The sequence below is a fragment of the Vulpes vulpes genome, chromosome 6, assembly GCF_048418805.1.
Source record: "Vulpes vulpes isolate BD-2025 chromosome 6, VulVul3, whole genome shotgun sequence".
NCBI classification, from domain to species: Eukaryota; Metazoa; Chordata; class Mammalia; order Carnivora; family Canidae; genus Vulpes; species Vulpes vulpes.
Genome location: NC_132785.1, coordinates 58,336,271 through 58,354,515, shown reverse-complemented (window position 1 = coordinate 58,354,515; position 18,245 = coordinate 58,336,271). Strand labels below are relative to the sequence as shown.

Genomic DNA, 18,245 nt, shown 5'->3' with positions numbered 1-18,245 from the left:
GTACACTCAGTATTTCGGTGTTGTTAGTGGCTGTGTGTGTGTGTGTGTGTGTGTGTGTGTGTGTGTGTGTGCACGCACATATCTGTATTTGTGCATGTTTTCATTGTGATGCTTTTTAAAATAAGGTAAAGCAAAGAAACAAATACAGGTGAGAAACAGCACAATTTAGTATATATACTGAGAGAGGAGCTAGAGGAGGAAGTATTTTTGAAATAGCCAGAAAATGAGATAATATGTGTAAAATACACGAATGATGCCACATCTATAAAGAAACACAATCCTCCCCTGGCTGTTTTCTTCTCTCCATATTTGAAATCACTTTTCAGGGGATCCCTGGGTGGCTCAGTGGTTTAGTGCCCGCCTTCAGCCCAGGGTGTGATCCTGGAGACCCAGGAATGAGTCCCACATCAGGCTCCCTGCATGGAGCCTGCTTCTCCCTCTGCCTGGGTCTCTGCCTCTCTCTCTGTGTCTGTCATGAATAAATAAAATCTTTTTTAAAAATTAAATAAAATCACTTTTCAGATAAGATAGCAAGCTAATGCTAAAGAAAGTGCATTATGCCTGAGTGTTTGGAGGAAAGTTTCCAGAAGGTATTTTGGTGCTGAAAGATTGGTATGTCACGGTAACACATGTTCAGGGTGTCCCAGATCTGATCACGGCGCCTGCTGTGCTGTGGGCTGGGGATGGCAGATGTGCTGTGTGGAGTTTACCATGTAGATGGACAAGGAGTGGGGCACAGTGAATGAGGCAAGGTGTTAGGACTTCCGGCTTCCTAGCGTAAACGCACATGGAGATTTTGTCATCCTTCATGTCACTCAAGAAAGCACAAGGCACCATTTGTTCACCAGACTACTTTGCAGAACGCCGAAGGCCTGCCCCAGCCTCCCTACCACCAGAGTACTTGAGAGACTTGCCATTTCCTGAGCAGTTCCTGCCTGACATTCTCTTTGCTTGTCTAGGGGATTGGAGGCTCTCCAGGCATCACTGGCTCGAAGGGGGATATGGGACCTCCTGGAGTTCCAGGATTTCAAGGTAAGACAGTAGAGGAGGTGCTGCTTAGAGGCATAACCTAACCACTGGCCCTCTCATGCTGATAGGCCGGCCTGATTATGGTACAAATTGGTGTTCTCTCTCGGTTGAAATGCTATTTCATGCTGTGGCACCCTAATTTTATCACCCAGTGAATGGCTGTGTGAAGAAGCTCTGATCTTCTTATTAAGAATCAGTGAGGGCAGCCCGTGTGGCTCAGCAGTTTAGCGCTGCCTTCAGCCCAGGGTGTGATCCTAGAGACCCTGGATCGAGTCCCACGTCAGGCTCCCTGCAGGGAGCCAGCTTCTCCCTCTGCCTATGTCTCTGCCTCTCTCTCTCTATCTCTCTCTGTGTGTGTGTCTCTCCTGAATAAATAAATAAAATCTTAAAAAAAAAAAAAGAATCAGTGGATAATTTGCATCTCAGTCATTTGTGTATTAGTAAGAAATCATGGATTTGGGGCACTCATTAATTTATTAACATATTCAGCGCATTGATTGGGTGCCTCCCAGGCTCCAGGCGCTCTGAGTTTCACTGCTGAACGGGATACATATGAATGATGGGTGAATAAGACAAGTTCTCAGCCTGCAGGTGTCTTGGGGTCTATCTGGGGACATGTGGGAACTGGACTGTTCTGTCCAAAAACAGATTCACATACCCTGGCCTCGACTGTTTGTGATCATTGTATGTTTTCTTGCATGTTTGGAAAAATGTGACTTCTAGGTTCTAGAAAGAAGGGTTTCATTAAAGTGTTTCATTATGACCAGAAGTAATGTTCTTTTCTTCCCCGAGAACTAACCAGAGCTATTTTCACTGTGTGTGTTTGTTTGTGTGTATACATGGGCACACAGGTACCAGGTATGCGTGTATGTGGACATACTTGTGATGGGTATGTGTGCCTACATGCATGTGTGTGCCCGTGCCCACAAATAGTTGGGAATTCTGTGCTGACGACATTCTTCTTTCCTCCAGGTCAGAAAGGTCTCCCTGGCCTGCAGGGAGCCAAGGGCGATCAAGGTGACCAGGGCTTCCCTGGAAGTAAAGGTAGGAGCTCTTGCTGTGAGGGTAGGGCCTTCCTGATGGTTTGAGCTCATGGCATTAGGGTGTTTGGTTTTACAGATGTGAAAGGCTTGTGTTTTACTAGGAAACAGTTGATTAAAAATTCTTTGGACTGCTGTGTTTGGCTAATCTGGTCGACCTTCTCACCAGTGACATGTCTTGAAAGTCACGCTCATTAGATCTAGGAGGTAGATCCAGTGGAGGGAGCAGGACAGACTCAGGATTCACAGCACAGGCTCGGGAGCCCAACCCCCTGGCTGTTGTGGAGAGAAGCTCAGTCTGGCATGGATGGGCCGAGTGGGGGCTGGGCAGCAAGTAGCTGTACACAGAGAAGACTCTTCCTTGGCTTCTCCACCATCATGACATGCGACGGCTCCCACACTCCAAGGAGGTCTCTGGTGGAAAGAGTTTAAGTACAGCAGGCATCCCATTCTAGTTTCTGCCTGGCCGACTGTATTTCTAGGGCTGTGTCTAATTTTCAGAATCACGTTTCAAGAGACTCAGTGAGCAGTGTGATGTCAGGAACAAAAGACATGGGAAAGATGTGTGTGGAGGGCAGGAGAGGATGGGGAATGTTTGTCTTAAAGAGGCAGGACTGGGGCAGACACAGAGCCTTTGCAGACTCTGGCTGCTACTCATCTCTCAAGAGCTGTCATGCAGAAGGATTAAGTTTATGTGTCGTTGGAGTGGTTGTAACGTACATAAGGCAGATTTCAGAGAAGTGGAAGAAGAAGCCTTCTGATCTCACAACATCACAGCCTTCCGGGTCCCAGTAGGATCCCAGGAGGGACAGAGCTTCACCGGCTATGTCTGTACAGCTGCGGGCTGCATGGCCGTTGTTGGGGATTCCAAAACCCAGCGGCCAGTTTATCCTAATGACCCCCATGTCAGTCAGTTCCAGGCCCAAGATTCAGGATTTTATGTGAAATAACAGAAGTGTGCAGATACGTGTATGTCTTATGAGGATCTGTGACTTGTGTTTTTGATACTGATCGGATTCTGATAAACCTTGTGTTTGGATTGGGTTTCATGTGGGGCGCTTCTCCTGTGAATGTTGGCAATAGTGATCACTGGCACCTTTGATTTCCACAGGGCTTCCTGGTCCCCCGGGCCCCCCAGGGCCCTATGACATCGTCAAAGGCGAGCCAGGGCTTCCTGGTCCAGAGGGTCCTGCAGGTCTGAAGGGGCTCCCGGGACCTCCAGGCCCCAAAGGACAGCAAGGTAAGACTAGCCGAACTGTGAAGGGGAGGTGTGGGGGCTGGGGGACCCGCAGGCTCTCCTCCGCATGTGTGTGTCTCATCAGGGTCTCTGGGTAGGGACTGTACAGACACATATTGGAATAGGACTTTCTTGTTTTCCTTCAGTGGATATCAGAACCTAATGAAGTTTTTGAGGGAACTAAAGAGGCCAAAACAAAGTTCAGGAGAAGCTGGAGGAATGTGTGGTTCAGCACCTCTGTGCTCACTCAGGAAACCTGGGCTGCAGGCAGAGAGGCTGCTTTTCCAGCAAGAAGATCAGGGCTGGGGGAGACGAGGGTCTAGAACCGTGAGAACAGGCCCTGACAGCGGCCTAGGAGTCCCAGCCAGCTGACAGCGAGTGGCTCGTGCTCGTGCCCGGGGTCCCCGACACCTGACCCAGAACATCCTGCCTGGTTAGGCCGAACACTTCCTACTACAGGAGCCAGAGGGCGGGTGGAAGATAAAGGGGAAGGAAAGCTCTCCAGCTGAGAGGGGGCAGCCATGGAAATCTAACTTTAAACCACCTGCAAGTAAAGGGTGCACCTGAAAACAAAAATCTATCCAAGCGGGTATACCCATTGCATAGCAATTACTTGAGGCACAGAAATGTGGCCTGGGGGAGATGCTCGAGAACACAAAGATGTGTCACAGCCTTACCTCTCCCCCATGAAACCACCTCTCCCCAAACTGTGCACCACATAGTAGCAGCGAGCAGCCAGAGGACTTCAGATTGGATGGTGGAGCTCATGGCCGGAGGACGCCAGTTGGGCTGAGGCCCCGGGTGGTGTAGACACGGCTTTGCGGGAGGGGCCCCTGGCTGCCCGGGAGAGTGCTCTCAATGCTGCTCACGGCCGCCTGTGGGGGTTGGGGGAGGCTAAGGACACATTCCAGAAGGGAAGGGAAAGATGTAGCCTGCTGCCTTCCAGGACTGGGTCTTGAGTTCCTTTCCCTTTCCTACAGGTGTGACAGGATCCGTGGGCTTACCTGGACCACCAGGTATTCCTGGTTTTGACGGTGCACCTGGCCAGAAAGGAGAGACTGGACCCTTCGGCCCCCCTGGTAGGTTCACTGCGGCCCCCCGTCCCAGCCACCCTCCACCCATCCTAAGGTTAGAAGCAGGGAAGCTCAGGTGTGCACAGATCTGCACAATGGAATTGGAAACGTTACTTGACAGGTTTCTAAACAAGTTTGTTGTTTGTTTGTTTTTTGTTTTTCAAGAGGAAATAAGGTCTTACAGAGGAGCTAAAGGGTTGTCATCCTTTTTTCTGTGTGGAGAGATAGATGTCGATCCACCAGCACGGGAGTTTCCCAGATGTTGTTGAAAGATGGCCAGCAGGGACGCCTGCAGTTTCCTCAGGGGGGCGCAGGCTGTAGCTACAGAAACTCCATTTGGGCAATAGACAAGTGGAAATAGATGGTAATGTCAGTGCTGACCATGAGGCCACTGTCCAGCACAGGACACAGTGGATCTGCTTCCCGAGGAAGCCAACACTCAGCTACCCCATCGTGACTGGGATGCTGCAAGCTGAGGGCATTGGCCAGGGGGTCCAGCCCAGCAAAAGGTCCTTGAGCAGCTCTGCAGGGAGCTTAGGGACCCAGGGGACAGAAGGACACAGTGCCAGCCCCAGGCCCTTACTGCCCTATTCCCATGTGCATTGCTGGGCTGCTGTGGGAGGGAAGCCAGCTTAAAAGGAAGGAAGTTTTGCTCTGATAATTTCTGTGATCTTTCTTCAGAGGAGCCCCAAAATGTTATCTAAGTGACATGCATTGGGTCCTGGCATTTATTTTACTTACTCCTATGTTCCTTTTCACATGTTACTCTTACCCATTGGACTCCATTTTCTGAGCATCTGCTTTGCACCCAGCACTGTCTATAGAACATCTTGGGTGGTCTGTAGAAAGGAGAAACTGGGGCAGCATGGAGGTGGTCGTACTTAGGCCTCCTTGAAGCCTCTCTCAGGGGTGCCTGCTCGTAGCCAGAGAAGCTCATTGCTCTCTCTCTTTCAGGTCCAAGAGGGTTTCCAGGCCCACCAGGCCCTGATGGGTTGCCAGGATCCATGGGTCCCCCGGGCACCCCATCTGTGGACCATGGCTTCCTCGTGACTAGGCACAGTCAAACAACAGACGACCCACAGTGTCCACCTGGGACCAAAATTCTTTACCACGGGTACTCCTTGCTCTACGTGCAAGGCAACGAACGGGCCCATGGCCAGGACTTGGGTGAGAACGGTGGAGACAAGGGTGTTCATCTGACGTAGAGTCATGGCATGCCCAGGTGTCCTGTGCTTCAGGGCATCACAAAGATGCAGTTAGTGGCATGGGGCCTGATTCTGTTTCCCTCCTTCCATACAAAACAAACCACCAGTTCAGCAGCTACCACGTTACAAAGGGAAGCCAAGCAAATGTAAAGGTTGAATCTTTGAACCTTTTAAATTAATGCAGCTTTCCATTTCTTCTTCAAATTATCAAGTAGGTCAAGATTTCTGGAGCATATACTTCACATTTAGTGTTGAGAGTCTTAAAATAGGATAGCTTTGCTGGTGCCCATTCTAAAAAATGTGCATGTTCCCCTGCCCAGAACTGCTCTGCACACCCCAAGCCCCATCCCTCTTGTTCGTTTCACTCAGAAGGCTGCCCATTGGCTGTCACTTCTCTAGTCCCCTCTGGACACCCTTCCCCAAGTTAGGTTTAATGACACACACACACACCTCTGACTTTTATGGAGTTCCGAAACAAGCAGCCCTGTAAAGGGAACCTACATTTTTGGCAAAACTGTTGTCGAAGGCATCATCGAGGTTGTTACTGTCCATCGAACAAGGAGCCACCTGTTAAATTTCTTTTGGAATTCCGGTTTATAAAAAGATTTCTCTCCTTTAATTAAAATATCCTACATAATTCTTTGTAGTTTTCTTTTTCCCTTGATCACTTTAATCTAATGCTCCTTTACAATCACCTTAGTCTGTGTGTGTATTTACTTCCTCCTGTTTACAATTTAAAACACTGTCATTTCCATTGTGATGGTTACATTGCATGTAGTTGGACTGATGATAAAGCCAGCCCTTGATGCTGTCTCTCCCCACGGCTCTAGGCACGGCGGGGAGCTGTCTGCGAAAGTTCAGTACGATGCCCTTCCTTTTCTGCAACATCAACAACGTGTGTAACTTCGCCTCCCGAAACGACTACTCCTACTGGCTATCCACGCCAGAGCCCATGCCCATGTCCATGGCACCCATCGCCGGGGACAACATCAGGCCATTTATTAGCAGGTGAGTCTGAATGGCTTTAGGATTGGAGAAGAAAAACCACTCGTACACTAGGCAGAGATTGTTTATGGTTTTTAAAAAATTTTCCCCCAAAAACGTTCGACCCACTGCCGTTCAGTGTATTGATTGTGAAATCAGATCTATAACACAGGTCAGCCATAAAAGCATCTGATATAAGAGTTAGCTCTCCTCTTCAAAATGATGTTGTGCTGCCTTGGAGAGGCGATGCCCAGCTTTGGGGGAGAATTCCTGTTCGTGCAAGGCAAAAGGGTGGCCACCTTTCCTCCCTCGAAGTGATGCCCCTGGCGTCCTCGGCAGCCACAGAAACAGCACTCTCAACTTTGTTTTGTTAAATAATTGTCTCTTTAAGGAGCCTTTTCAGGTTTTTTTCTTCTGAATTGCCCCAACCCCATAAAATCAAAAAACTTTTTTTGTTATTTTTAATTGTGGTAAAAGAGACACCATGTGAAATTAATATACAGTTCAGTGGCATTAACCATTTCTTAATGCACAGTTCAATGGCATTCAGTGCAGGAACTCAAATATGGGTGTGAGGTGTCTGTGTAATACCACAGACACACTGTGTATCTGTCGTTTATACCCAGGAAGATCATACAGCTTCACTGTATACGTACAGATGTGTAGTATTAAGGTTCTTTCATGTTCTTCCATCCCACCAGCTTTTGCTCCCTTAGGGTGAATTCCCACTGACAATTTATTTGTTTGACTGAGGAGCCTCCCAGTTACGTGCTTTCCACACTAATTAATGTCTGGAGTAGGTTTTCGGGTGTCCCAGAGTCTGCCTGGTAGGAAATAAGGTGGGAAATGGAAGTTATTATGACTGAGAAGTACATGATCATCCTATTTTTGCTTCATCCCTTCTAATTAAAAGCTGATTCCTTAGCTCTAAGCAGAAGTCATAGAAAAGTGGCAAAGGTTTGACTCCATCTGACTAAGAAGCTATTCTCTAGTTTTATTTTGTAAAAAACTAAGATAATAAAGGATGAGCAGAGTAACTAGGCAAGATAGTTTTGCCCTAGGGCAGTGAGAGTAAGGACTAACCTTAGCCTTTCTACATTCCCTCTAAAGAACCAAGCAGCTTTTGACCAGGAAGAAAGATATGCCAAGGTCCTGTGTTCAGAGGAAGAGTGAGCAGGAAGTGTGCTGGAGCTGGTCCTGGGAGCCCCGAGGCCAGTTTGGGTCTTGGTGGAGGACAGGCCCTTCTGGCTCCTCTGGCTCTGCAAGGGCATGTGGGGGCAACAGGTCCTGGCAGATGACGATCTGGGGGAGCTGGACCACAGGCGAGGACCCGGGGGCAGAAGGGCCGAAGATGCCCTATGAGATTAGGAAAACCATAGGTTTTTTAATGACTTACATTAAAATATCTCCTGATAGCTTTCTTTGATTTTTCTTTTGAGCTGTAAGAAAGCTCCCTTTATGGGTCTTAAAATGGAAAAAATGGTTCACTATACTTGTGAGTGGCACCTTTCAAAACAGACGGTTGTGCACATGTGCCACTGAGTGTCTGTGACTTGCTCTGCTGAGACCGTCCTCGTGCAGAACCTTGCCGCCTGCACCAGGAGGGAAACTAACCACCTTTGTGTTTTTATTTAGCTTGCCTTGGATCACAGGTAGAAAACGATTATTCATGTTTGTTTGTTATTTACCTCCTTGATAAAACTGACCTCTGACCTTGATTTGGTTGAGGGAGGGGCTGTGGCGTGCGTTTGCAGTATTCAGGTCCACGAGAAGCGCGTGTCTGAGATTTGCTGTTCCCTGCGGACCCCTTACTGACTCTCAGGAAGACCCCCACCCGGAAGCATGAACTTCGTAAATGTCAGCATCATGCCTTTCAGCTTCTTACACCTGTTAGGGAACCCACAGCAGCTCAGTGCGGAGGGACGTTACCAGTCATGCCCTCGAGCCGCTGCCCCCGAAGCCACCCTGTCTCTCCTTCCCTTTGTTTTTTTTTTTAAATAATAAATTTATTTTTTATTGGTGTTCAATTTGCCAACATACAGAATAACACCCAGTGCTCATCCCCATCAGGTGCCCCCCTCAGTACCCATCACCCAGTCACCCCCACCCCCCGCCCTCCTCCCCTTCCACCACCCCTAGTTCGTTTCCCAGAGTTAGGAGAAGAAATGGGTAGGAAATATCAGAAAGGGAGACAGAACATGGAAGACTCTCCTTCCCTTTGGAATGGTGCTGCCCACTTCTGGTCTCTGAGCCCGTGGTTTCCTTGGTTACTGTCACTGAGAGGTTGCCTGAGGTCTCAGGACTTTGGGCTTACTTTGGGGGGAGCTCCTAAAGCTCTTTTAGAAAGAGTTAATAACACAAAATCCTTTCGTGTTAAGCAGAAAAGCTGGCAACTTCTCTCCCTTTGTCCTGAGAACAGAACAGACATTTCTGGCTCCCCGCACACATGAGTCATCGCGAGCCGCTGATTGTTTAATTGTCCTGGTGGCGCGGCCTCTGCCGTGAGAGCAAGGGAGCGGCGCTCTAGCCCTGGCTCTCACACGCCCCTCTGTGGCCTCAGCCTTTTCAGGAATAACACGGGGGAATGGACCATCTGAATTTCAAGGCACCCTCCAGCTCTTCCTGTTGTGACTCTGTTCTCTTGTCCATCTGACCGGATGGTGCCAGGGTCCCCTCCTCGATGAGCCGCCCAGCCCAGAGAGAGCTTGACACCAAGCTCGGTCCGCCACACTCTATTTCTGGCTTCTGTGTCTGGCAGACAGATGGTAGCAGATGTATAAGGCCAATTTCAGTAACTGTTGTTTAACTGAGCCTTTTAATTCATCTGCACTTGTGCGAATAAAATAGAAAATTGCTTGCACACACACACACACACACACACACACATCCATGGAAAATCGAATGACTAATTTAGGCCTCTACCCCCTCTCCATCCATTTTCATGCAAATGTTCCAGCATAACTAGGTGTAATTATTAACACCATTTATAGTCATTTATCAGCATTGCTAACACTCTGTTAGTTTTGTGACTTGAATGTAATTACGTGACTACGGGTGTTTTAACTTTTTTTTCTCTCACAAAACGTTATCTTGCCCCCGAAGAGTTTCCTAACCTGGGCAGGTCTGAGTCAGGAAAGCCTGTGTTGCTTTACTTTTGGGTTCCTGGGTGCCGTGCCAGTGGCCAGGTGTCAGCCAGTCAAGCTCAGAAGCATCTGCCCAGGAGCAGGTTCCAGGGGAGGCGCTCCAGCTGCAGTGTCCCAGCCCGGGGCAGGGTCTCCCGGCCGCTCTGCTGGCTTGTGAGGCTGGAATGAGTCCGAAGCTCCCTGGGCTCCCAGATCCAGGATGCCTGGATCCAGCCTCAGATGCAGGATTTGTCAGTGACTCTGTCACCATGGACTTCTGTTGAAGGTGATTCTCAGCTGACTTCTGGAAGTGGTAGCACTTGAGTTTCACCAACTCTTGTGTCTGAAGTGTTCATTGTGCTTGCCGAAATCCATGCTCACTTTTGAAAAATTGAAGAACACTGGAATGTGCAAAGGAGAAAATACACGTCCGCGGCCCCCAGTCCTTTTGGGAGATGGACACTTTACAGCCTGGCCTTCAGATGTCCCCCTTCCCACAAACCAGGTGGTTAAACACCTGTTGGGTGTGGATGTTCTAGCAACAGGAGGGGCTTGTAAAACCAGTGAGGGCTCCCCACTGCAGAGTCTGAGCTTTGGGCACGTTTGCCATGTCATCAGCATGAAGCTGGATCGGAGAGTATGAGCCAAGAGGCTGGGTGAGAGCACAGGGAAGAGACTTCGTCCTGCATCGTCCCCACAGTCCCCATGGCCGTGCTCAGGTTCTATGCTCTGTGCCTTCCAGGTGCGCGGTGTGTGAGGCACCAGCCATGGTGATGGCTGTGCACAGCCAGACCATTCAGATCCCGCAGTGCCCTAGCGGCTGGTCCTCCCTCTGGATCGGCTATTCCTTCGTGATGGTGAGCATTTTGGGAAACCCCCTCCGTCCCAGCAAAGCTGCCCACTAATAACCCCGCCTCCTCCCTCTGCAGCCCTATCCTCAGTCCTCAGGCTTGGCTAGTCCAGTCCAGAGCCTCCCCTGTGGCCTGGCCTGCCCTGCTGCGGACAGCAGGCATCCCAGCGCCTGGCCAGAGCTGTTTCCTGCCTCTTGAGTGGCTACTCTAGGACCAGGTGGTGGAGACACCACAATGAGTGTCTCCCCAGGAGGAAAGGAGACAGTACACAGCTTGCACACGCCTGAAGCAGAAGCAGTGGAGTGCGAGGGGCATTGTGGGGGAAACCCTTCATGCAGGGGGATACTGCTTCCCTGTCATTGGGCTGGCCTGATCACCAGTCCCCGATGTACCACCCCCGAAACACCAGTCTGACTTTATTGCACCATTTAAAGTAGTGGTTGCATGTACAAAAGCTCTGAACCCATAAGGTCAGCTTGTAGCGGAGCCCCCCCCCCCCCCCCGTCATACATGGCCCCTGAGGCTCCTTTCGCCTCTCCACAAGCCCCACCAAAATAGTGGTGTTTGAGAAAACAAGTTCTCTATCCCTTCCCAGCCATTGGGGGCCTGTGAGGAAGTGCAGGGGCTCTGGCCTGGGTGCTTTGCCTTGAAACCGGAACCGTGGTCAGACCCAGAATGTTGTAGCATCCTTCAGTCCTCAGGTGGGAATGGAGGGTGTTAGCTTAGTCCTCAGAGCTTTGTGGCTCTGAAATGTTCTTGTCTGAAACAACAGTCATGGCGGGTTTGGGGATGTCTTATCTCATTTTGGGTCGTTCATCTGACAGGCCTGGTTTCAGAGCACAGGTCGCTCCTGCTTGAACCCATTAGACACAAGTGCTTTTTAACAGTTACAATAGCTGTTACTCTTTTCATTCTCTTGTTTAAATTTTCTCTTTTCAAAGAAGAGCAGGAGATGATTGTTCTGTACCTTAGAAAAGGACACTTAGCATCTAATGCAGCAAATACAGGGTTTTAATTATTCTGTATACCTTTGATTAGAAAGTGTGCTTTCACATCTATTGGTTCCAAAAATCATTTACACATTTTGGCTCTTTCTTCCGTCCCAGGTTAGAGGAGGTTTCAGTGTTTCAAACCTAATGAATAGTGAGGACAGCATTTCTTTAAATCCTAATGAACCTGGGCTGGCTGCGTCCTGTTAGGGGAGGAGCAGCAGTGGAGTCCTGGCTCTGGGTCACCGTGTTCCGCGCAGGAACCGCCTGTGGGCAGAGGGCAGTGTGGGCACGGGTGTGTTTTACGATGACCTGTGCGAGGCTTCCCTGCGGTTGGGGATGGGGCACCCTGGCTCCTCCCCGGGCGTCGTGAGGCCCCGTGTGGCTGGCAGGCAGGGGCCTGACTCCCGGCTCACGGCCACCCCACAGCACACCAGCGCCGGCGCCGAAGGTTCTGGCCAAGCCCTTGCGTCTCCTGGGTCTTGCCTGGAAGAGTTTCGAAGTGCGCCATTCATCGAGTGCCACGGCCGTGGGACCTGCAACTACTACGCCAATGCTTACAGCTTCTGGCTCGCCACTATCGAGAGAAGCGAGATGTTCAAGTAAGTTGGGGCCCTGTGCAGCTTCAGGACACATGTCCCCTCTCCTACAGAGCCTTAAAGAGGGTTGTCAACCAGTAATTAGGAATGCGCCTTCCACCAGCAGCAGAGAGTATTCGCTTCTGTTCTGCGCGCAGGAGCCCAGATGCACATCTAGGGCAGAGCCTAGGTAACAGATTCCCTTCTTTCATTGGCGAGAGGGTTGTGAATCCATTGCAGGGGGATTCACCACAGTGTAGCTGGAGCCCTTGGCCTCTTCAAACAGAGCGTTTAAAAATACGCTTTTACCAGTGAGTGAGCAAAGAAAGAGCCACGTTTGCTCCCCTGGCAGCTGTCATGCTGACTCTAGTGTGTGTGTTGGCCGAGCTCTGGGGGATGTAAGCAGACTGTTTGGTAGACTCATGCTAATAAAAACTAATTTCAGCCCAAGCGCTCTGAATGCGACAGGGGAGACTTTCCCTTTCTTTCCCATTACGGTTGCACTTTGCCGCCGAGACAATGGCCCTGAGGGCTGCTGAGCTTGCTGAAGGCAGAGCGGAGCCCAGTGCCCACCGTGGGGGTGGATGGAGCACCCACACACCTCCTGTCCATGCAGCCCTGCTGGGGCAGGTGCAGGGACCCTGAAATAAGGACTGCTGCCCCCTGGAAACACTCCTCTCTGTCTGCCTTTTCAGAGAGAATGTTGTGGAACTCTTCTGTGAGCCTGACTCTTCCTAAGTTAGGTCATAAAAGGCAAAGCAAGAGTGTCTCTACTTGTAATATTTTAAGCACCAAAAAAGTACCAGGTGCCTAGTCAGTAGCTCACACGAGACTTTTCAAGCAACTGGAAGGTCGACATCAACTCTCGGGATAGCGCTTACACATCAGCTACCTAATTGAGCACTTGGCGGGTGTATCAGGTCCTGGGGCTTCTGTTATAGGGTTCATAATGGGTTGTTGTTTTTTTTTTGGTTTTATTTTTTTTGGAATCAGCAGCCTGGCACAATGAACTAAAGATTAGATGAGATCCCAATAATTTAAATAATTAATTTGGGGGCAATAAGATTTTCACAGAAGTTGCAAATAAGCAGCCTTAATTTTAGGACAAGTTACTTTTATTAAATGGCTGCTTTAATTTTATTAGAATCAGACTTCAGCTCTCTCACAGTCAAATTCAGGTAGAATTTCTAGGATCAAGGGAGCATTTGGGACACTGAACGTCTTCCCCTCTGGCCTCCAGTCAGATTACCTGCATAGAATCCAGCAAAAGCTTATATAAGTATTTCAAGGTCTAGTTAATTATTCCAGATTCATTGCTCATCACACCATTCAGCCAGTATTTCATGAGCACTTAGTCTGTGTGTGAAGGGTCACAGAGAAGAGTAGCTTCTTGCCCCAGAAGAGTTTATGATGTGGTTGAGGAGAGAGGATGGAGGGGGAAGTCACAGCCCAAGGAGGCAGGGGCACAGTGGGAGTGGCTCAGAGTGGCTCAGACTTTGGATGGAGCAGATGTGGGGTGGCTGTATCTGTGCCCTCCCTGGCATGCACATGAGGCTGCCACCAGCCTCACGGTCTGGATGGGGTAGGGTGGGGCAGAGGGTAGGGCAATCACACGTGATTGTTGATCACTGTGAGGGCAGGTGACACCCAGCATGCTGTCTGCTGCTCGTCACCGGCTGGCCCCCCGACCCCAGCCCCTGGGAGATCTCTGGGAGATGGGGGGGCCCCAGGAACTCCCCTGCCTTGCTGAGCTGTGGGGCTGACGGCTGGTTTCTGCCCTGTAGGAAGCCCACGCCATCCACCTTGAAGGCAGGAGAGCTACGCACACACGTCAGTCGCTGCCAAGTCTGTATGAGAAGAACGTAATGAAACCCAGCCCTCAGCTAACGAACAACATGGTGCTACTCCCTCCTCTTCCCCTTCTTTTTTTTAACAGCAACGAACCCTAGAAATATATCCTGTGTACCTCACTGTCCAGTATGAAAACCGTAAAGTGCCTTATAGGAATTTGCGTAACTAACATACCCTGCTTCGGTGGCCTCTACTTGCTGAAGGAGAAACAAAGACCATGATAAGCTGTCATAGTGACATACCAAATGGCACTTTTGATGAAATAAAAGTGTAAGTCTGTTCTACAATCCGGTGCGCTGATGTGTAAAGTGAGAACTCCATCAGAAAACCAAAGGGTGCTAGGAGGTGTGCGGGGCCTTCCATTCTGTGCGGATGCCCGTTTTCACTCTTGTATTATAACAGGTGCATTTTCAACTCCCAGTCGGGATGTTTGTTTGTGTCACTGTCGAGCTGGGTCTGTACAAACAGCGGTCATGTAACAGCAGTGTTTTGGACCTGCCCACGGCACGGCGGGCTCAGCGGCTGTATCTTCCAACCCCCAAATATAAATTTAGGTCTTTCTGCTCTGTGTGGTACTATGCAGCTGCTTTTGCAGAAATCACGAATTTCCTGTGGAATAAAGATGGTCCAAAAGTAGGCAGAAATTAAATATATATATATTTTAGTAATTTATATAGATGTCAGCAATTAGGCAGGTCAAGTTTTCGTTTCATTTCCACTGTTAAAATAAAGCTTACATAGTTTCTTCTTTGAAAAGACTGTGTTGTCCTTTCACATAGATTTTTAAACACACGGGTGTTGAATGGAAACATCTGTTCTTACTGTTCACCTCCAAACCAAAACTCGTGTATCGCCAAAGCCACACCCGGGTTCATGAGCGTGTCTATTACCATGAAACATGTATTTTGAGCTTTTTGTTTTTATACTGTATTAAATATCTTCAGGGTTTTAAACACTAATCACAACTGAATGACTTGACTTCAAAAACCAGCAACCGTAAAAGGCCTTCGTTTTATTCGTATTCCTCATTCTGCAGCCTGGTGTGGAAAACAGCTCTGTAGAATCTTAGTGTCAGTATCCCAGTGGAAGCTCCTTTGAGGGGCTTCCTCATTATGGCAAGCGCTGTGCAAACGTCAGCAGGGAACGGATGGATTGACCACTATGCCTGAAATGACATTTCACCAAAAGTCTCCAAAACGTTTCTAAGACTACTAAGGCCTTTTATGTAATTTCCTTAAATGTGTATTTCTTAAAAATTCAAATTTGTAATAAAATTATTTGTATAAAAATTAAGCTTTTATTAATTTGTTGCCAGTATTGCCACAGAAACATTAAAAGTCACTGCACAGGCCTATGATAAATTGGTAAGCCGTGCCTACCTTAGATTATATATATTTTGCAGTTCTTCCAAATGACAACTAGACTGGTCATAATTTACAGAAACTACTGCAAAAAAGAATGGTCTTCTTCTTCTGCCCTTCCTCCCTCCCTCCCCTCTGTCCATCCAGGCAACCATCATCCATCGTCCATCCATCATGCATCCATCCATCATCCATGCATCCATTCTATGTAGACCAAGGATTTGCCACTTTTCAAATCCTGGTTGGATATAAGATAATTAGAGATGAACAACATAGATAAACAGAGGTGAACAACATATATATCCAGCTATATTCAAAGCATATTCAGGGGCACCTGGGTGGCTCAGTTGGTTAAGTGTCTACCTTCAGCGCAGGTCATGATTCCAGGGTCCTGGAATGGGGCCCCACAGTGGAGGTCCCTGCTCAGCGGGGAGCCTTTTTCTCCCTCTCCCTCTGCACCTCCCCCCCAACTCATATTCTCTCTCTCTCTCAAATAAATAAATATAATATTATGAATGAATAAATAAATAAATAAATAAAAGCAGACTCAATGGGGTGTTGGAAGTTAGAACCAAGATGATGGCTATGGGATGGATGGGTGTTAGGTGGAGCATTGGATTCCAAGTATTACGTGGCAGATTCTTTTTCTCTGGTGCTCGAAGTTTCAGTTTACACTTGATCAAGACATTATCCCTGGGGAATGAGTGTGACCCTGCGTATTGAGGAAAAAGATCTAAATATTGCAATGTTCTTGGTTATCACACCTGACAGAGCTGTAGTGGGATGGAATGGGACAGTGGATGAACATGACCTCACGTGCTTGATCAGGAAATCTCACTTAAGGTCTAGTTTTGGTCACTCCCACGCATCTGTGATGAAACAGGAAAAGGGTTCATTTGCTTTCATTAATATATAGGAGGGGACAGGAGAGAACACTGAATCATCAGGCTTGGCTCCTACTGTGAAGTCACAGATACGCAGCACCTCCATATGGAAGCCATTTGGGAGCATTTTGTTTCTATGTATAAAACTAATTTATTATAAGTCATTAGTTACTAGATACAGGTTGGTGTACCTAGGAAAGTGCAAAGAAGGTGATGACACCTTGAATCCCAACCTTTACATCCTGTGCATTTTATATCTGTAATTCTGAGAGCAGGTTTTATGTTTAATTTTTTAAATTCTCCTACAGTAAAATTGACTTATGTTGATGGACACCACTATGAATTGTAACATGTATAGGTTCATGTAAGCAAAATCAGAATCTGTTCATACTGAAATGCCCCCCTTGAGCTCTTGCCCTGTGGAAGCCTGACCACCGAACTCCATCACTATGACTTGTCTCTTCAAGAACAGAATAACAGAGTGTGTAACCTTTGAGACCATCCTCCATTCAATCTGATGCATTTGACAGTCCTCCAAAAATATTGTGGCATCTGTGGTTTATTCCCTTTTATTGCTGAGTGAGATTTTTTGTTTTTTGTTTTAGATTTTATTTGAGAAAAAAAGAGCATTAGTCAAAGGGGAGGGGCAGAGGGAGAGGGAGAAGCAGCCCCCCTCTCCCCTCTGAGGAGGGAGCCTAACGGTGAGGTTCGATCTCAGGACCCTGAGATCATGACCTTAGCCAAAGGTAGATACTTGACTGAGCCACCCAGGTGCCCCACTGAGTGGGATTATATAAATGGGCTGCGCATTGTCTATTTACCTGTCAAAGGACATTTGGGCTCTTTCCAGTTTTTGGTAATTATGAATGTTTATTCATGTTCAGGTTTTCATGTGAACATAAGTTTTTATTTCTTCAGGGTAAATACTCAGGACTAGGATTGCCAGGTCACAGGGTAATTGTATGTTTGACAGTATGTAAACTGCCAGACTGTTTTCCAGAGGGGCTGTACCATTTTACATTTACTCCAGCAATGTACGAGAGCTCCAATTGCACCACATTCTTCCCGATGTTTGGGATTGTCAGTATCTTTTTGCTAGTCATTGTAACATGTAGTGGCATTTAGCCATGCTTTCAATTTGCATTTCCCAAATGGCCAAGGATGTTGACGATCTCCATGAGTTTTTTTGGCCATCAACAATTCCTCTTCTTTGAAGTATCTATGAAGCTTTGCTCATTTAAAAAATTGTTTCTCTTCCTACTGTTGAGTTTTGAAAATTCTTTGATATTCTGCTTACAAGTCATCTGCTAGATCAGTGATTTGCAGATTCATTCTCTTAACAGTATCTTTCACAGAGTAAGAGTTTATCATTTTTATGGTGTCCAGTTTATCAGTATCTTTTCTGCGGGACATGCTTTTGGTATTATGTTTAAGAACTTTTTGATTACCCCTTGATCACTAAGATTTTCTCCTGTTTTCTTCTAAAAGCTTTATGGTTTTACTGAGTATATTTAGATCCGTGATCCATTTTCAAATGTCTTTAATTGATGAAATTCACATAACTTAAAACTCACCACCAGTCAACAATTCAATGGCATTTAGTACATTTACAATGGGAATTTACTACATCCATTTCCCAAACTGGGTGTATTTTCATCATCTCAAATCCAGAGCCCATTCAGCAATGATTCCCAACCCCTGTCAATCCCCGGTCTGCTTTTTGATTATGGATTTTCCTACTCTGGGTAATTCAGTGTGTGACTGCTGTGTCCGACTTCTTTCACCTGGCCTAATGTTTCTGACGTTCATCCACACTGTAGTACGTGGCAGTACTTCATTCATCTTTATGGCTGAAAAATTTCCATTGGATGGATGTACACAGTTTACCCATTCACCCAGTGCTGGGTGTGGACTGTTGGGACCTTCTGGCTATTGTGAATAGTGCTGCTCTGAACGTGTGTGCATGTGTATTAAATCCTTGTTCTCAGATCTTTGGAGTATGTATTGAGGAGTGGAATTGGCGAATCCTATGGTTACTCTA

The 18,245-nt window shown here is 47.7% G+C and overlaps 1 protein-coding gene across 4 annotated transcripts in view; it reads left to right on the top strand.

The window, feature by feature from the left end:
- COL4A1 (collagen type IV alpha 1 chain) overlaps positions 1–15,248 on the top strand; it is a 138,453-nt gene extending 123,205 nt beyond the window's left edge. For 2 of the 4 annotated variants that reach the window (XM_072761013.1, XM_026008864.2), the window contains exons 44-52: positions 960–1,032; positions 2,002–2,073; positions 3,181–3,309; positions 4,287–4,385; positions 5,334–5,546; positions 6,415–6,592; positions 10,433–10,547; positions 11,960–12,132; positions 13,893–15,248. In XM_072761013.1, coding sequence (XP_072617114.1) covers positions 960–1,032; positions 2,002–2,073; positions 3,181–3,309; positions 4,287–4,385; positions 5,334–5,546; positions 6,415–6,592; positions 10,433–10,547; positions 11,960–12,132; positions 13,893–13,974 — 1,134 coding nt within the window. In that variant the 3' untranslated portion in view covers positions 13,975–15,248. Of the gene's footprint in view, positions 1–959; positions 1,033–2,001; positions 2,074–3,180; positions 3,310–4,286; positions 4,386–5,333; positions 5,547–6,414; positions 6,593–8,203; positions 8,596–9,746; positions 9,977–10,432; positions 10,548–11,959; positions 12,133–13,892 lie in introns of those variants that run through there. The other 2 variants (XR_012002057.1, XM_072761014.1) reach the window with 2 other exon arrangements.
- Positions 15,249–18,245: the final 2,997 nt, after the last annotated feature.